General features: G+C 38.4%; 1 protein-coding gene and 1 long non-coding RNA gene across 6 annotated transcripts in view; one reads left to right on the top strand and one right to left on the bottom strand.

The window, feature by feature from the left end:
* CDH13 (cadherin 13) overlaps positions 1 to 15,458 on the top strand; it is a 505,317-nt gene that overhangs the window by 467,997 nt on the left and 21,862 nt on the right. For both annotated transcript variants that reach the window (XM_037408727.1, XM_037408725.1), the window contains exon 11: positions 7,112 to 7,254. In XM_037408727.1, the coding sequence (XP_037264624.1) occupies positions 7,112 to 7,254 (143 nt within the window). The remainder of the gene's footprint in view (positions 1 to 7,111; positions 7,255 to 15,458) is intronic.
* The window catches only part of LOC119157654, a 41,219-nt gene continuing 38,999 nt past the window's right edge, over positions 13,239 to 15,458 (bottom strand). Inside the window, exons 13-14 of one of the 4 annotated variants that reach the window (XR_005107619.1) lie at positions 14,633 to 14,806; positions 13,245 to 13,991 (exon numbers count right to left, since the gene is read on the bottom strand). This is a non-coding gene — a long non-coding RNA (uncharacterized LOC119157654). Of the gene's footprint in view, positions 14,807 to 15,458 lie in introns of all 4 variants that reach the window. The other 3 variants (XR_005107620.1, XR_005107621.1, XR_005107618.1) reach the window with 3 other exon arrangements.

Genomic DNA, 15,458 nt, shown 5'->3' with positions numbered 1-15,458 from the left:
GATGAGCGGTTGGCATGAGCGCTCTGACGGACTACAGCCCATCACTGACTGCTGACGGAGACGTGAGACAGCGTAACGTTCACTTGCAGGCTCAGATCCAGGCACTTCCAAATGGAACAGCCAGCTTCCAGCCTCAGAGTTTACCTTGCACCGAGGGATGTGAAGGCATCCTGTTGTATGGATCTCAGTGGAAACTGTAGAGCTCTTCAAGGGTCATAAAAAAGAGAAATGTATTTGGGTATCTAAATGGGAAAGCAGATGAGGAAGTAGTACTGAAAGGAGGTATGAAAAGCCCTTTTTAATAGCTGATTTTCCACAGAACTGCTTACTGGTAGTATGCTTTAGGCTAATGTGATAAGCTGAATATGAGTCTTACTGGCAATCTCTCTACTCTGTTGCTAGAATATTTTGTTAATGTGGTGAATTTAGTTATCCCAGATAATGCCTGTTTTCTATTGTTAGGACATGTTTTGTCATACTAAACACAAGATCCGTGGATCATGTGTTACTGATCTGTACAACATGGTGTTTAGGGGCTGCAGCACAAGATTTAGGCAGTAGCTTTATATCCCGGTATAAAATGGAAAGCAAACCTGTATATTCACTTGCGCCTTGAAATTAATACATTTTATTAATCAACATTGTTTTTTCAATATCTGAAAAAAGTGAAAACCTACAATGCTCCAAAGACAATCTTCCAATGTCTTTAACGACACAAATATTTTAAAATAAAAACAAAACCAAAAAACAAACAAGTTTGCATAAAAAATATCTTTACCAAGTTAAATGTTAATATAGTTATGGAATGTTAGATGTAATATATGGTAAGGAATTACTATTGTTTTCATTCAGCATGCAATTACAGACCCTGCTGTGCAAGGCTGTGAACATACATCTATGAAAAGTAAGTTGCCCTCCCAAAGCTTATCCCTAAACCAGTATGGGAGCATGCATACCTTGGTTATCATGCAGCCAAACAGCAGAAAAATTGCCGTGTGTCATCATTAATGCGTCTGGAGGATATTTTAGTTGGAGCATTGCTACGTTGCAATAAGGTTTCCTTTCTACTCTTTCTTGTGCCATATGCTGCTGTAATTAGTGCAGGCAAAAGGTAATGATAGCACAGTGGAAAAGATGGAGCATGACGGGAAGCAGGTTGATCTCTACAGCTCTACATTATGGCATCCATACATAGAGCATATGAAGCACAATGCAGTTTTAACCCAGTTTTTTAATGTTACACTTATGTCTGGGGTAGTGCTTTTGTCTTTCTCTTAAAACCACCATTGTTTACGTGGGTGGGTATATTTATGCTGTTAATTGCTACCCAGCTCTCTCCCAGACACCAGTGAATCTCTTTCCAGAGGCAGTCAGTCTTGGTTTTTCAGGTGGACTTGATATAATGAGATAAAATTCATATTGGCTTGATTTAAAGATTTACACAATGTCTGTGTTTAGAGATGTTTTTCATTCAGAGGCAAAAGAGTTCTCACACTGAGCTCCTAGGCACAGACAATGCGAATTTACCTTCCCCACTGATCATTTTACTTGAATAGTTCATCAAGAGCTCACAGGAAAAAATCAGGGACTGTCATTATATGTTACAGTCCCAGCAGGAGCAAGGCAGATACGGTAACTTCAATATGTTACCTAATTGTAGGTGAACTGCTACGGTTTCAGAAACGTGGATAATGTGAGGGCTTTTCATTCAAAATACAAACGTGCAGCTATACTTCTTAGGTGAAATATTGGGTCTATCCAACTGATACTTTTGTCACTTATTTCACTGGCATCACGATCCATAAAAGCAGCAAATATGATTTGGAAATCTAATATATGGATAAGATGGTTTATATTTCTGATTCTGACTCCTGGCCGGGCAGATTGAAATGGTATGAAAATGGTTACTATCAATATTTTGACACTTTCAGTTTCAGCCAAGACGAAGTAAGCATGCATGCAGATATACATGTATGTATCACAGAGAATATTAATTTTTACTCATCTGGATTTAACTCTATTTTAAATGTAATTTTTCAAAAAATAAGGAGATGAGCAACTCTACAGTTTGAAAATTCCAGTAAATATCTTCCTACATCTTTAGAAAGCTATTGAAATTATTCTTTTCTATTCTGTCTTAGTACTTTTGATGTCCCTCATTGCTATATGTTCTTGGTCCTTTTGCAGTGATTTCCAGATTTTATCCTTTTAACAGCTTTTCAAGGCAGAAACACATCCTCACCATTTTAAAGCTGAGCTGGGGGCATAGCATGAATTCAAAGGCTGCCCGAATTCCACTGTGACAGAGCCAGGACTCAAAGCCCAGTTCTCCCAGTCCTCATTCAGCCAGACCAGCCTTGCTCACTAGTCCTCCACCGAGTCAACTTGCTGCCTACAGTCTCTCACCCCGTTACGCATTATCATAGCAAAGCCTGATTGCAGAATGGGATGGGTATTTCAGGGGGCCGATGCCACTGTACCACTGCTTTTCTACGGTGTCTTTCTGGTCGTACAGTCTCTGTGCAACATGACTTGAGCAGTCTCCAGATGCGCGAGGCTGAACACCGCCACCCCAGCAAGCCTATCTAAATTGCTCACCTTAGCTCCTGTCAATGCCACACATCAAACCGGTGCAGATGTGTCACTCAGCACAGATTTGGCACGGCTTCATTTTGTCTTCTTTCTCTTTCTGTTAAAGCATAAGGGCCAGGACCCCTTGACTCCACACGGGAAAAGTCTGGCAACTGCAAAGCCCTGGAAGTCCTTGCCAAGAGCAGCACGTGACTGTGCCTCGATGCCTGGCTGCTCTCCTATGACACCCTGGGCTACTGCACTGTTGGCTGTGAAATTCTTTTTATGGCTAGTGCAAGGCTGTGACTCTGATTAAATTTCTATGGCCATATTATCATCACTGTTCTGCATAACGATCTTCTGTGCTAATCAAGCTGCCAGCCACCGGCACCCTGCATGTCTACTAGCAACCCCAGGGGTTGTTCTCTGAATTATTTTCCTGTGTTATACAGGAAGGGGAAGATGCCACTTAAAATTTTTAAATTGTTTCCATTTATTTGCTAATTTATTTTAGCTCTGCACTAAATAGGTCAAGTGCAGATTTTGATTTGTGTTTTCTCGTTTTGCATCTATAGCTTCTTGCATCTGTTTGTAGGTCTATATTTAAGGTGAATACTTAAACTTTGCAGCAGACAATTTCAAGTCTTAGAGAATTGGGGTTTTTCTGCTTACTTTGCAATACTTGGCTTATAGATAGTGCAAGGACATGAACCTAGTGCAAGGAGGTCACAATCAAAATATGTTACACCCACCTGCCTGTTGTCGTATAGGCCCTTGGGAACTGTAAGCTGTTGGCATGATTTAAAATTAAAAAAAAATAACAAACCAATGAAATAAAGACACTACACAAAGCAGCACTAAATTTCACTGCTGGAGTGTAGAATAAGGTCAAAATAAACAGTAATTGGCACACCAAAGAACATAGTTCTGTATCCATCCACACAGAAGCATCAATGTACTTACAATTTTCAAAGTGAGTAGGTACAGGCAGGCACATAAGTTCATGTTTAACCACTTAAAAAAATGACGTGATTTTCAAAACTGGTGTGCAGTCAGCTGATCCCACTACAGTCAAAAGTAGAATGTGAAACTTTGTATTCTGTACTTCTGGATTTTTATAGTGCTGTTCTTAATGAGTCTATTCTAAACCCTTTGCCAGCAGAGCCCTCAAAATCTTGAACAAAGAACAATCATCTTAACTGTACGGCAGAACACACTTACAATAAGTAAAAAATGTAGTGGGAAAGACAAAGTACTACTTTTACAATATCCTGCGCCAAATCACAGGTTATACAATTCAGTTTTTTATTTGCACAGCCAACAGTGCTTTGTAGAGCAATCAGGGAAGATAATACAATCCATTTTAAATTCTCATTACTTCAGAAGTGTTGAATCTCCTTAAATTGTTTCAGGGTTAATTGAGAATTTGCAGTTTTACAATAGACTAGGAATTGTTTAGGCTGCCCTCGTTTCATATTTTTGTGCATACCTTTGTTCCAAAGTTATAAAAACAACAATAAAAGAAGAAACAAAGAAGTGAAATGAAATAATGATCTTCATTGTTACTATTCTAGTAACTTGTTTTTATGGGAGATAAAGCTTAGGTATTGATTAATGTTTAAATGGTTATTAAGTGGAAGGACATGCTGGGTTGATGGAATGTCTCACGATGCACTAGCATTTGCCTTTGATTCTTTTCCACATATTCCTGAAGGGATAATGTCTGCTCCTGGGGAAGCCAGTGGTGAAATTTTGAGTGACTTTTGTGGAAGCATGAATAAGCCAGTTTTTTTAGTATTTGCCTCATTTTCTCATAAATTCCAAAAGGTTCTGGTTTCCAAATTTGTCCTTTAATTTATTTTAACATAATAATACCTCATAAAAATGTGGAATTTTTTCCTGGCTGTCTATATTGAAGTTTTGATCCTGACACTGGCTGCCTGGACACCAGTGTGTTCCCATATACCATGGAAAAGTCACCCTGGTTCAGTGGCCCTGAGGAGGTTGCACCTTTCAAACCTGAAGCAAAATCTTGGTGAGGAACGGCATTCGTGTGGAGTGTTGTCTGTCAGCACCCCTGAGATCAGCCGTGTTCATCTCTGTAGGATGGTATCACTTTCCCTGGAGGTACACCAAAGAAATTTCATGGCAACTGATGATTTTTTTTTGGTGAGAGGTATTTCTCTGATGAATTGAGAGGGCTTTCTGCTAAAGGCAATCCAACCTAGATGATTCTATGAGCACTTTATCAATCTTTGAAGTATAATGTCAATCTTTAGAATAGTTTATTTAAATGGGCCTGTGGGCCACATGGCAAATTCACAGGGATTCTGGAGCCCTGTGCTTCCTGAGGCACCAGCTAGTCCAGTTATAATGGGTACCTGGTCTGTGGGCTGGGAAAAGGTGCCTATGTTTCTGGCCTGTCTTTCTCAGACCTGAGTAGCTGTCTGTGCACTGCCTCGTTTATGCATGAGGAAAACAATTTGCCCAGAACTTTTCCCTTTTCAACAATTAAGTTTTCTTCCTGCTGAACAGTACAGTGTCCATGCCCAAAATTTATTATTCAAAGGCTATTATGAGCCAAATCCATTCTAATCTGGGGGGTGGGTGGGGGGTGGGGGGAAGCATCTTTGCTTAGTGACACCTTCCTATGGCATTATTTCAAATGTTCGAAGGGAAGTTCCTGGGATGAGGGATGGAAGGATCCATACTTCTGTTCATTCAATGGTCTTTTACAGTGCCATATTAATGACAGAATTTAAGCTTAAGCCATGCACTAAGTCATCTGCTTTTGTTTTCCTTTTACCCCTGGCCAACGATCAGACCTAGTGCTCAAACACAGTAAAATTTGCTGCATGTATAATGAACGGTGCTAATGGCTATCTCGGACACCTGACAGCTCAGCCCTGTGGCTCTGCCAAGCTTTTCTGAGATCCCAGGAAAAATCCAAAGTTCTCAAACTCTGCCTGATCAACATACCTGGACAGTGAAAACGCACAAGTTAGTTATATGGGACTGAGAGGTCTGAAACAAGGACTGGGGGTCAGAGGCAGCTGGATAGGACAGCCACACATTGCCCTCTCGTTGTTAGCTATGATAATGGACATCCCTTAACAGCCTGCTAGAGGGACTTAGCAACTAACCACAACTTATTTTTCCGCTTTCTAGACAGCACAGGAGACTAAAGCAAGCGTCTGAAATAAGCATTCAATAAGAACGTGTCTGTCTTTGTTGGCCTGCAATTTATTCTTTCTTCTTCTAGCAACTGACGTTTTACTTCATTTTGCTTACTTTTATTTTTACCTCACTAACAATCTTTTATTTTTGATTATTCCCTCAGGAAATAGTTGCACTGATAAATTATTTTTAGCAACATTATCACAAAGGACACCTTTTAGATGAATGCCACTATGAGGCACTGGCTAGGCACATAGTCGTTAAACAATTAACAGGTCTCACGTCAATTACTTGTAATTTGAAATGTCTATAGAAGATGTTACGGCCATTTATGATCTATAACAATTCACCTCAAAAAGAATGAACAGGTTATTATACTAAGTATTGATTATACAATTGGAGTTTTGTTTCAAAATATTACATTTCATTGGAGAGGGAATTGGTACCAGTTAATTCAGCTCTGTCTTGTTATATTACTTAATATATTTAACTGAGTATAGAATTAGTCCCTAATCATGAAAAGTCTTTTGGTTATTACTTCAGTCAAGTAGGGCAAGTTCTTAGTGCATAAACTCCACAATCTCTCTAACATTTCCAGTGTCAGAGTGTGCAGATTAATGCAAAGAAAGCCTGACAGTGAATTTTGTGTCGAGGCACCTTGACAGACAGCATTTTCAAATCCTTACTGAGACAACATGTATGTGGTTGAACTGTTCCAAGATTCTGAGCATCTATTTGAAAACACCAGAAGCAGGGAACTACAGATCACAGACTGCAAGACAAATGTGTGCAAACCGGGTCGCTTAAAACCAGCTCCTGTTAGACCTAATGAATCCACAGTCTAACTCTCTTTGCTACCATACCCCGCGGTTTATTGCATTTCCAGTCTTAGCCAAAATAATTAATTGTGATAAAAAAATGAAAAACACCTGAAATACAAACTAAAAATATAACTCCTAGTCCAGCCCGAATTTCGAGTTTGGAAAAAGAAGAGACTGTGAGAAGTCTACAACTACCGGTGTTGATGCAGAGGTCCCTTGAAAGTACGTAGGTGCTCTGGCTGTATAACACAGCAGTAGGAAACACGTATTACATAATGTTTTAAACATTGATTTCTGTACTAAGCTTTGTGACATATGTATCCAAAGAAATTGACTCAAACCTCTCTGTTTCTCCATCTGTCAGGTAAGCCTAACAATAATGAATTTCAAAGGGAAGGCATAGGGTTTAAAGTCTATTTTTTAAGTATTAAGAGATCCACCCCATGAAAGCCAGAGAGTGCAAAACCATATTCTTTTGCAATAATGTAATTGTTTTATGTCTAGATACTTAATTTGTTAATAATTTCTATATTTTTATCTAGGTATTCGGTTTTCAAGGATCCAGCAGGCTGGCTAGAAATCAACCCTACCAACGGTACCATCAGCACCACTGCAATCCTGGATCGGGAATCTCCTTACGTTCAGAATAATATATACACTGCTCTCTTTCTGGCAATAGACAGTGGTGAGTAACTATTATATTCATTAAGTATATGACTTTTTTTCCTGCTTGAATTGTATTGTTCAGAAGGGTGCACACACAAAGTTAAGCATATGCTTCAGCATTTTGCTAGGTGCCAGCTAAAGATATCGGAGATCTTTGTGACAAACGGAAAATAAAGGAATCAACTTAAACCTTCAAACTTAGAACAGCTCTGATTTAAGGTTACGTCTCACACATTTAATCCTACATTGAGATCTCACTGCTAGATGCAAATTGTCTGTGAACATCCTTGGAAAGTAATAAATCAGCTTTATCAGAGTTAATTTTTTCATAATATTTGAGCAGTTAGTAAGCCTAAGGCACCTAAATACCAATAACAACTCATCCCCTGATATGCTGAGTTCTATTTGATTCAATACAATGACAGTGACAATAAAAACATAAGTAAAAACCCTTGTTAAAATGCAATATTTTTTACATATTGTGTGGATTAAAGTTCCTTCTGTCAAATATAATCAAAATTATACTATCTAGTGAAAATTCAGTGAGTGACTTCGGAGCAGAGAAAGAAAGACAAAATCCTGAACATTCCAAATCTCCAGAGCTAAAGGCACAAAATAAATAAAAGATTTGTCTGTAATATAACAGCTAATATGCTAATGCTTTTTCACAGCTGCAGCTGGTTTAGCCCTGGTGATGAATTGTAAAATGTTCTTTTTAGGAGAGTAATTCTACATTTTCGTAACCACATGACTCAGGGAACATTTGCAGGGCCTGACAGGAAAAAGAAAATATTGCCTTAAGTATAAAAGAAAAAAAAATCTGCTGAGATGATGATTTACTTATATATTCAAACACATTTTTCTTAAGAAATTTCCATGGAAAAATGTAGTGCAACTTATTTCTGTCTTTTACTTGCTATTAGATAAAGATTTTTTTAAATGCATCCTAAAATCTGGTACCCTGGGAAATGTCATCTTCCAATGAAAGTAAAAATTCAAGATAATGTTATTGAGGGAATATCAAAAGGACAAACCTGCATGTTTTAAAGGTAGACAAGTACCCTCAAAGAGAATAGGTGGAACAAGAATCTGAATATTTGTAGCTGTGGCAACCAGTCTGAATGAAAGTGGATTTGGGGTTATGCCTTTAAGTTGCACTTAGGGTAGTAATGCACATTGCTCATCTATTCTAAGCCAAGATCCTCCCTGTTGGGTGACCCCTCTTAAAACCCAGAATTTTCCATTCTGGAAAAATGAGAGAAGGGAAAGGTGTCTGCGCACTGAACAGCAGAGCAAGAGAAGATATTTAACGTGGGCTAGAGAAAAGGAATCCTATTCACTTGAGGTACTGAGTCAGCATCTGATTCAAGCGGCTGTTCCTGTGATTATTTGTAATCCTGCAGTACTGTGAGCACAGAGGCTAATCTGCTCCATCATTTTTGACCTCTTAGAATGAAGTAATTAGAAACCACATGTGTGTATTTAGTACTGTCATGCTAAGGCGTTAATAATGATCATTTAGGAGTATTGCACTACTTCAGTGCATGTACCTGAGCCACATGTGAAAGTGTCAATAGACAGCAGAACTGAAGTAGCTAGTATTAACCTTGTGGTCTGTATCACACCTGATTAATTACCGAACAGACTGTAAAACACAGAGGCAGGTTGGTAACTGGAAAAATTTTCAGCTGGTCTGCATAAGTATGTAAGAGTGGAATCTGTGGGACTCGGGACTCGAGAGGAGCAGGAGCTCCGCTGGAGCCCCAGCCCTGGCCATAGGCAGGTGCTTGCCTCCGGTGGCGCGGGGCTGGGGGCTGCGGGGGAGCACCGCTGCACTGGGGGGGGGCAGGGGGAGACAGGCAAGTTCCAGCACCCACACTGGCCGACTGCGCTTGGACTGCTTCCAGGCATGGAGTGAGCGGTGCTGCGTGCACCGACATGCTGCTGCTCACAAGTGTCAGTCTAGACTCTGGCTACAGCAGCCCACGATGGTTTATAACTGATTGCAGCAGGCAGGTCTGGGGGTCTGCCTTGTCCTCTGCAGTTACAACTGGCACTGATAATATCCCTGGAAGGTGTTCCCCAATTTATTTCCAGGCCACTGATAATGCCAACTAACAAAGCGGTAAAACCCACTTCATTTTTCCAGCCATCATAGCTAATGTCCATCTTGAAAAGGGATATTACATTTGACAACAAGCCAAAGTGTGGTAGAATAATAAGAAATGAATACCAAATTCTTTCAGGACTTTAAAAGAAGGTTATGTTAACTTAAAAAAGACAAAAATCAGATTGAACGTAACTGTATGGGTTCTCTTTAAAACAGCATTTTCTTTCTTCAGGTTAGTAAGTGTAGCCTATCCAATACTGGTGAATATGGTTAGGACTTCTATGTGAAAGGGCAGGAAAGGCAGGATAAAGAACTGCCAAATGAGGCAGGGTGATAAATTGAAAATTCAGAGGCATTTCCAATAAAGCAAGTAATTTGCTTGGGTCAACAGACTTGGGACAAAAAGGGAGGAGAGGAAAAAAAACCCATACTTAATCAGAGATATTTTTTTTCAAAAGCATTCAGTGTATGTTATTATTTCCTTTGGCCTATCATCTTATATCTAAATCAAATCTGGGATGAGTTGGCACATGCACTGAGGAAGCCTGAGCTGCCACAGACTTTCTTTTCCTTAACTGGGGAATATAGAAGAGCTCAGCTGACGACCACTGCACAGCAGTGTGAACTGGTACCCAGCACAGCTCCAAACGTAACAGAGCACCTCAGCCCCGGCCCAGCACCACGCTGGTGCTTGCAAAGCTTCCTAGACAAGCCAGCTCCATTAGACGTCTGCATGTCCCTGTGGCCGTATTGACAGCGCCTAATCCATCCTTCCCCAAGTTCTGTTTCTGACAGCACTAGCACTAGCACCATTAATTGCCAGTATAAGGGACGGCAAACATGATGCTTGCTGCGGAAGGCTGCCTGAGTTCTGCACTGGTTTTTAACAATATTTAGATTAAGGTGAGGCTCTAAAATCAAATAAAACCTTGGACCATAGACTTGCTAAAGAACCTTAGCCATACACTATAAACAGTGAACAAACATATTAGTTTCTATTAGTATTCATAGCATATAGAGCTTCTATAATTACAGAAAAGATACTGTTGTTCCATCATATTCCATGATCACTTCTTTTTAAAACAACCTTATATTTTTGTGCTGTCTTGGGTGAAGAGTGCGTACAGCTGAAAACAAAACTCACAGTGACACTTTTTCCATACCCTTTCACTGATGTCGATAGAGAATCTGTCTTTGGCTTCAGCAGGTGCTGGCTTCTTGTTATTATGCCTCAGCACAGGGGACCAGTGACAGGGTGTTTTTCTTATTTGTATAATGTTGACGATTTCTGTAGGAAGTAAACATGCTTGGTAGTTCTTTATATATATATCCATCACGACTTTTATCTTTTCTCATTAAATCACAAACCAGTTCTATACCAGTAGGACAGCAACCATGAATGGACCACAGAAAATGGAGTTATTCCACTGCAGGAAATTTTTTAGTTATTTATGATATTATTTTTAACTTTATGATATTATTTTTCAGCATTATCAGATTAACTGCAGAGAAAGGTAGTTAAGTATGAATTATGTTATTTCTGACCTAAACAGTTTTTGTACTTTCCCAGACATAACTGAAACAATGTGTAAGAGTAAATTTGATGGACACAGTATTAAATTTTATAGATAATAATGCTTGACCCTTTATTGGGGGGAAATTTCACTTTAAAAAGGACTTTTTGGCATGAATGCCCTATTTTTTTCTGTTCTTTTAATTTCAGTAAAAATCAAGGTAGTGGTTTTAGAATTCGAAAACTTTTTAATAATGACTTGTGTGGACATAGAGTCTCCAGTCTATTAAAGAAGAAATTAAACACTGGTAGGAAATATCATGAAGCAGAGCTAACACATTAAAGTGTCATGAACTGTGTTTAATCTGGGAATGAGCTCACAATGGGACAAAGCCAGTTTTATGCAGACTTGAAAAACACCATAGTTTTCATTCAATTAACAAGAGTGGCAATAATGGTGATCATTTTATTTCCTAAATTTAGGATTCTAATAGCTAAAACCAATGCAGTCTCACAAGCATACAGTGCAATTATTGGCAGTATATCTGTAAAACATACATTTGTTAAATACAGACAAGAAATCACTTGAGTTTGAGAAATCTGCTTGGGATAGACCTTCCAGATTTGCTGTGTGACCATGTTGTAGTGTCTTCCTACAGATTCTGTTTATACAGAGTGGAGTTCTGGGGATGATTAGCATGAAGCAGAATACCTGTATGTTTTTCTCATAAGGTCAGTCATGCTGAAAACGCTCCAGGAACAGTCTTTTTTCCTGTTTTCTCAGAGTTTGAGTCAGTATTTATAAAAAGTAAAGGGGAAGAAAAACATGAAAAAATTGGAGGTGAAGCTAAAAAATGTCTGGAAAATGTGTGAAATCTAAAAAAAAGCTAAAACTCGTTTCTCCCTTTCCTTTAAGAGGGATGAATAATAAAGTATGTCCAGATTTAACTTAGTTATGCAATAAGCACTCATGTTATTGTAGAGGGGCATGATACTCTAGTTAATATTCCCATCAAGTGACTTTATCTCTCTAGAAAAAAACCTTTGCTTACCTTTGTTTGTGTGATTCAGGGAAAAACCACCTATGCTGTTCAAGTACGTCAGCTGCTGGTGACAGGTGATGGCACACAACAGCCAGCCTTGCTGCTTTGGCTAAATGCATTTAGGAGCTTCACATTGCCCGCGCCACCCTGGTGCAGTCACCCACACAAAGCCAGCAGCGGTGGTCTCCCACCGAGACAGATGGTCTCACCTGGTATAAGCGGGCCACCTTCCTCCCCTGCTCTTCTCATCCCCAGGGAGCTACTGTGACAAAAACTGGGAGTATAAGTACTTCTACTACATTAAACATAGAGAAGGATAAATGTCATTACAAATGTGCCGTCTCTTCCAGATGTCAAAGACACTCAGAGATGGACTTAAGGGTTCAAATTTTTAACCGATGTGTCTTTAAATGCTCGAAACCACACTCAGCGCTGTTTCTTGTTACTGCGTGAGTGAAAACAACTTTTCTTCTCTGAAAGTGGTCTGCTCCCTACATGACATCACCATCTCCAGCGCCTGACATGCTAAGCATTGCAGGGCAGCACCCACCATCACAGGCAGGGTGGCCAACGGGAGGGCTGAGTTGCGGGAAATAAGCTTCAGGAGCGGTAACCTCTACTCAGTGGAGTACATGTGTGTGAGCAAGGCAGAGGCTGAGAGGTGTGGAGGGCTATACAAAGGTCTGATTCTAGATTGGTGTGATTTCAGTGTTTGCCTTGAGCTACACTGGCCATTTAAAAAACAAAACCAATGTGGGTGTTGCTTGTATGACTGTAGCCAGCGGCACATATATAAGTTGCCTAGCTGAGTGGCACTATTTTAATTTCCCTGTTATACATGCAAAGCAAAATGAGGAAGAAGTGAGTCAGGGACTAGTTTTCACTTTTTTCCTTGTTTCCAAGGACCAGTTGAACTACACCCAAGCAATTCTGAATCTCATTTAATGTGCAAGTCTCGATATTCTTAATCATTAAAAAGAAAAATTACCATTCTGCACTATGTGTAATGAACGGTAGCAGGCAACATCTAGAAAAAACTGGAGTAACAAAGAGATGTGTAAAAAAAATTGCAATTAGAACTTTTCCTTACGTGTATCTAACCTGTCTTCTTGCTTCGTGATGTACATAATTAAATTACCACAGATTGATTCCACCTAAAACATGCTATTTTTGAAGAAATCAGGCAATTAGTTGCCATGGCAACCCAATTAAGCCAGTTTTATACCCCTTATCTTAATTGCTGTATTAATTGGGAAGAGAAAATAAATTGGATACTCATCCTTTTCTTGCCATTTTAAATTTCAGTAAAATATGAATTGCACACAAAATATTGTTTTAATTTGTCATCACGGACTCATGATTAGAAAAAGAAATTAGAATGCTGAAAACAGTATTTAAGACGGATAGCATATGTCAGTAGCAATTTGATATGCTGAAAGAGCTGTGCTCTTTTGAAATGTAATTACTCAAAAATAGGATCTGCATATATTATTTCAGTGAATGAATGAAGGATTATAACTTTTAAAGACTATTTTACACATTTTTAAAAATATCTATATGCCAATACTTACCGAAAATGCACATGAAATTTCAACTCGTGGGAAATTTGAGACCTTTTTTATATAAAATGTCAGCATATGGCATTTATGACATCAGTTTTCAAATACGTCAGATTCTGAGCAGCACACCCAAATCTTGGTATCTTCCCAGTCTACTTGTTCTTTGTCCTTTGGTTGAACCATAGACAGAGTTCAGCTTGAAGAAAAAATGTAATGGAATATGCCTGTCTGAACAGAATTTATGCCAGCAGTGAGGGTACCTGCTACCAAATCACCTAGTATGCACACATTTTCTGATCAGAAAAAGAGCAGGGACACACACACACATATACCAAAAAAAAAAAAAAAAAAAAAAAAGAGGGAGGATACATAAATTTGTGTTTAGATTTTCATAATAGTATCATTAGAGAGCATGCAACATTATTTCTTGCTGTCTATATTTGAACTAAAGTAATTTAAAGAGAGAACATGTTCTTTTAATTCTTTATTCTTCTCCTTGCTTGCTGTGTTCTCCTTCAGGGAAATACAAAGCTGAAAATACAAAGTTTGGTGAAAAATCCACATCCAAGGAGAGATCCTAGGCATTTTAGGTCCTACATTTTACAGTTAGTTACATGGGAATAAAATGAAGGAAATTCTGCAGGCATCACTGCCATTCCAAATTGACCTCAATATGACTATGATTCAGATACAGTTTATAGAAGCTTTAAGAGATAAGGCTTTATTCATGATGGTTCAGAGGAGAGGTAATTGTGCCAGAAATTAGCAAACCCACATTCTCAAAGGCTTTTTTTCCTGCTCAGATATGAAGAAAAATTGTTCTTACTGCAATTTCTTTCATTTTGTGTCTTAACTTTGTTAACCAGCAAAAAAGTAAAAGTGGGAAAAAAAGTTGGAATTGAGCTTTCTTGGCCACTGAAGTGATAGTGATTTAACAACTGCTGCTAAATGGTAAACCATAAATATTCTAGGAAAATTTGAAGAAATTAATTTCCACTCTGTCAGCTTGAGAGGGAATCTATATGGCACTTGATACCCTATTGCTTGCTCTAGGAATTAAATGGCCTTGTAATTTCTGCATCATAGCATATAAGGGCATAGACAACATGTATTAATTTGATGGTGCTGGAACCTTAATTTAATAAGAAAAATGAGTACAGAAGTCTTTTTACCACTGATAATGACCATGTGAAATGGGACGGTTCATGCTGCATTCTTCCTAAAAACTCTTCTGGCTTCCAGCAATACTGTGGCTTAGATCTGTGGCAGCTGGATACTCTAGAATGGTTTACTTTTCTTCTTTGGAAATTTGATAAGTTTTGCCAGAATCCAGGGTCTCTGATGTTCTAAAAAAAAAAAAGTTAAAAATTACATTCTCACTAGATTTTGTTATGTAAATGCCTTTACATAAATATTCCTTTGCTGTAATGACCAAGATACAAACCATTAGAGTTCTAAATAGAGAAGATTTCCTATGTTTAGCTTTTGATACCATTAGGTGAACATTTTAAATATAACTGAAAACACAGTCTTACTGCCTCCCAGTCTTAACACTTTCTGATTTGTGCGACCAGCATTTTTCTTGTTAGTTGATTATCAATGCTTTGTTCCTTAGCCACGCCACTAAACAAATTATATTATTTACAAGTGAACTGACTTTCATCTGATTTATTTAAAGCCCATTTTCACCCAGTGTGTGGAAATGTACATTTTTGTGTTTGATAATCCTTGTTCTCCCTTGTACAGCTTGTTCTATGTTAGAACTATTTAGAACTATTTTGTTCTATTTAGTCAGGTTTGGTGTCAAACTGGAAAAGAAAAAAAATCAAACTAGACGAGGAAATATTTCTTGAAGAATTACATGAAATTTTATTTACCTGGATGAATATTCTTATTACATATAATTTGTTTAGCTTATAAGATCCTTCAACTCTTAAAATAAAACCAATTTAAATACCAAATTCTAGAAGAAAAAAATCACAAAATATTACAAAATAT

The sequence above is a fragment of the Falco rusticolus genome, chromosome 15, assembly GCF_015220075.1.
Source record: "Falco rusticolus isolate bFalRus1 chromosome 15, bFalRus1.pri, whole genome shotgun sequence".
In the NCBI taxonomy this organism is placed as follows: Eukaryota; Metazoa; Chordata; class Aves; order Falconiformes; family Falconidae; genus Falco; species Falco rusticolus.
The sequence above is the reverse complement of the archived record's forward strand: the minus strand, read 5'-3'. Positions and strand labels throughout refer to the sequence as shown.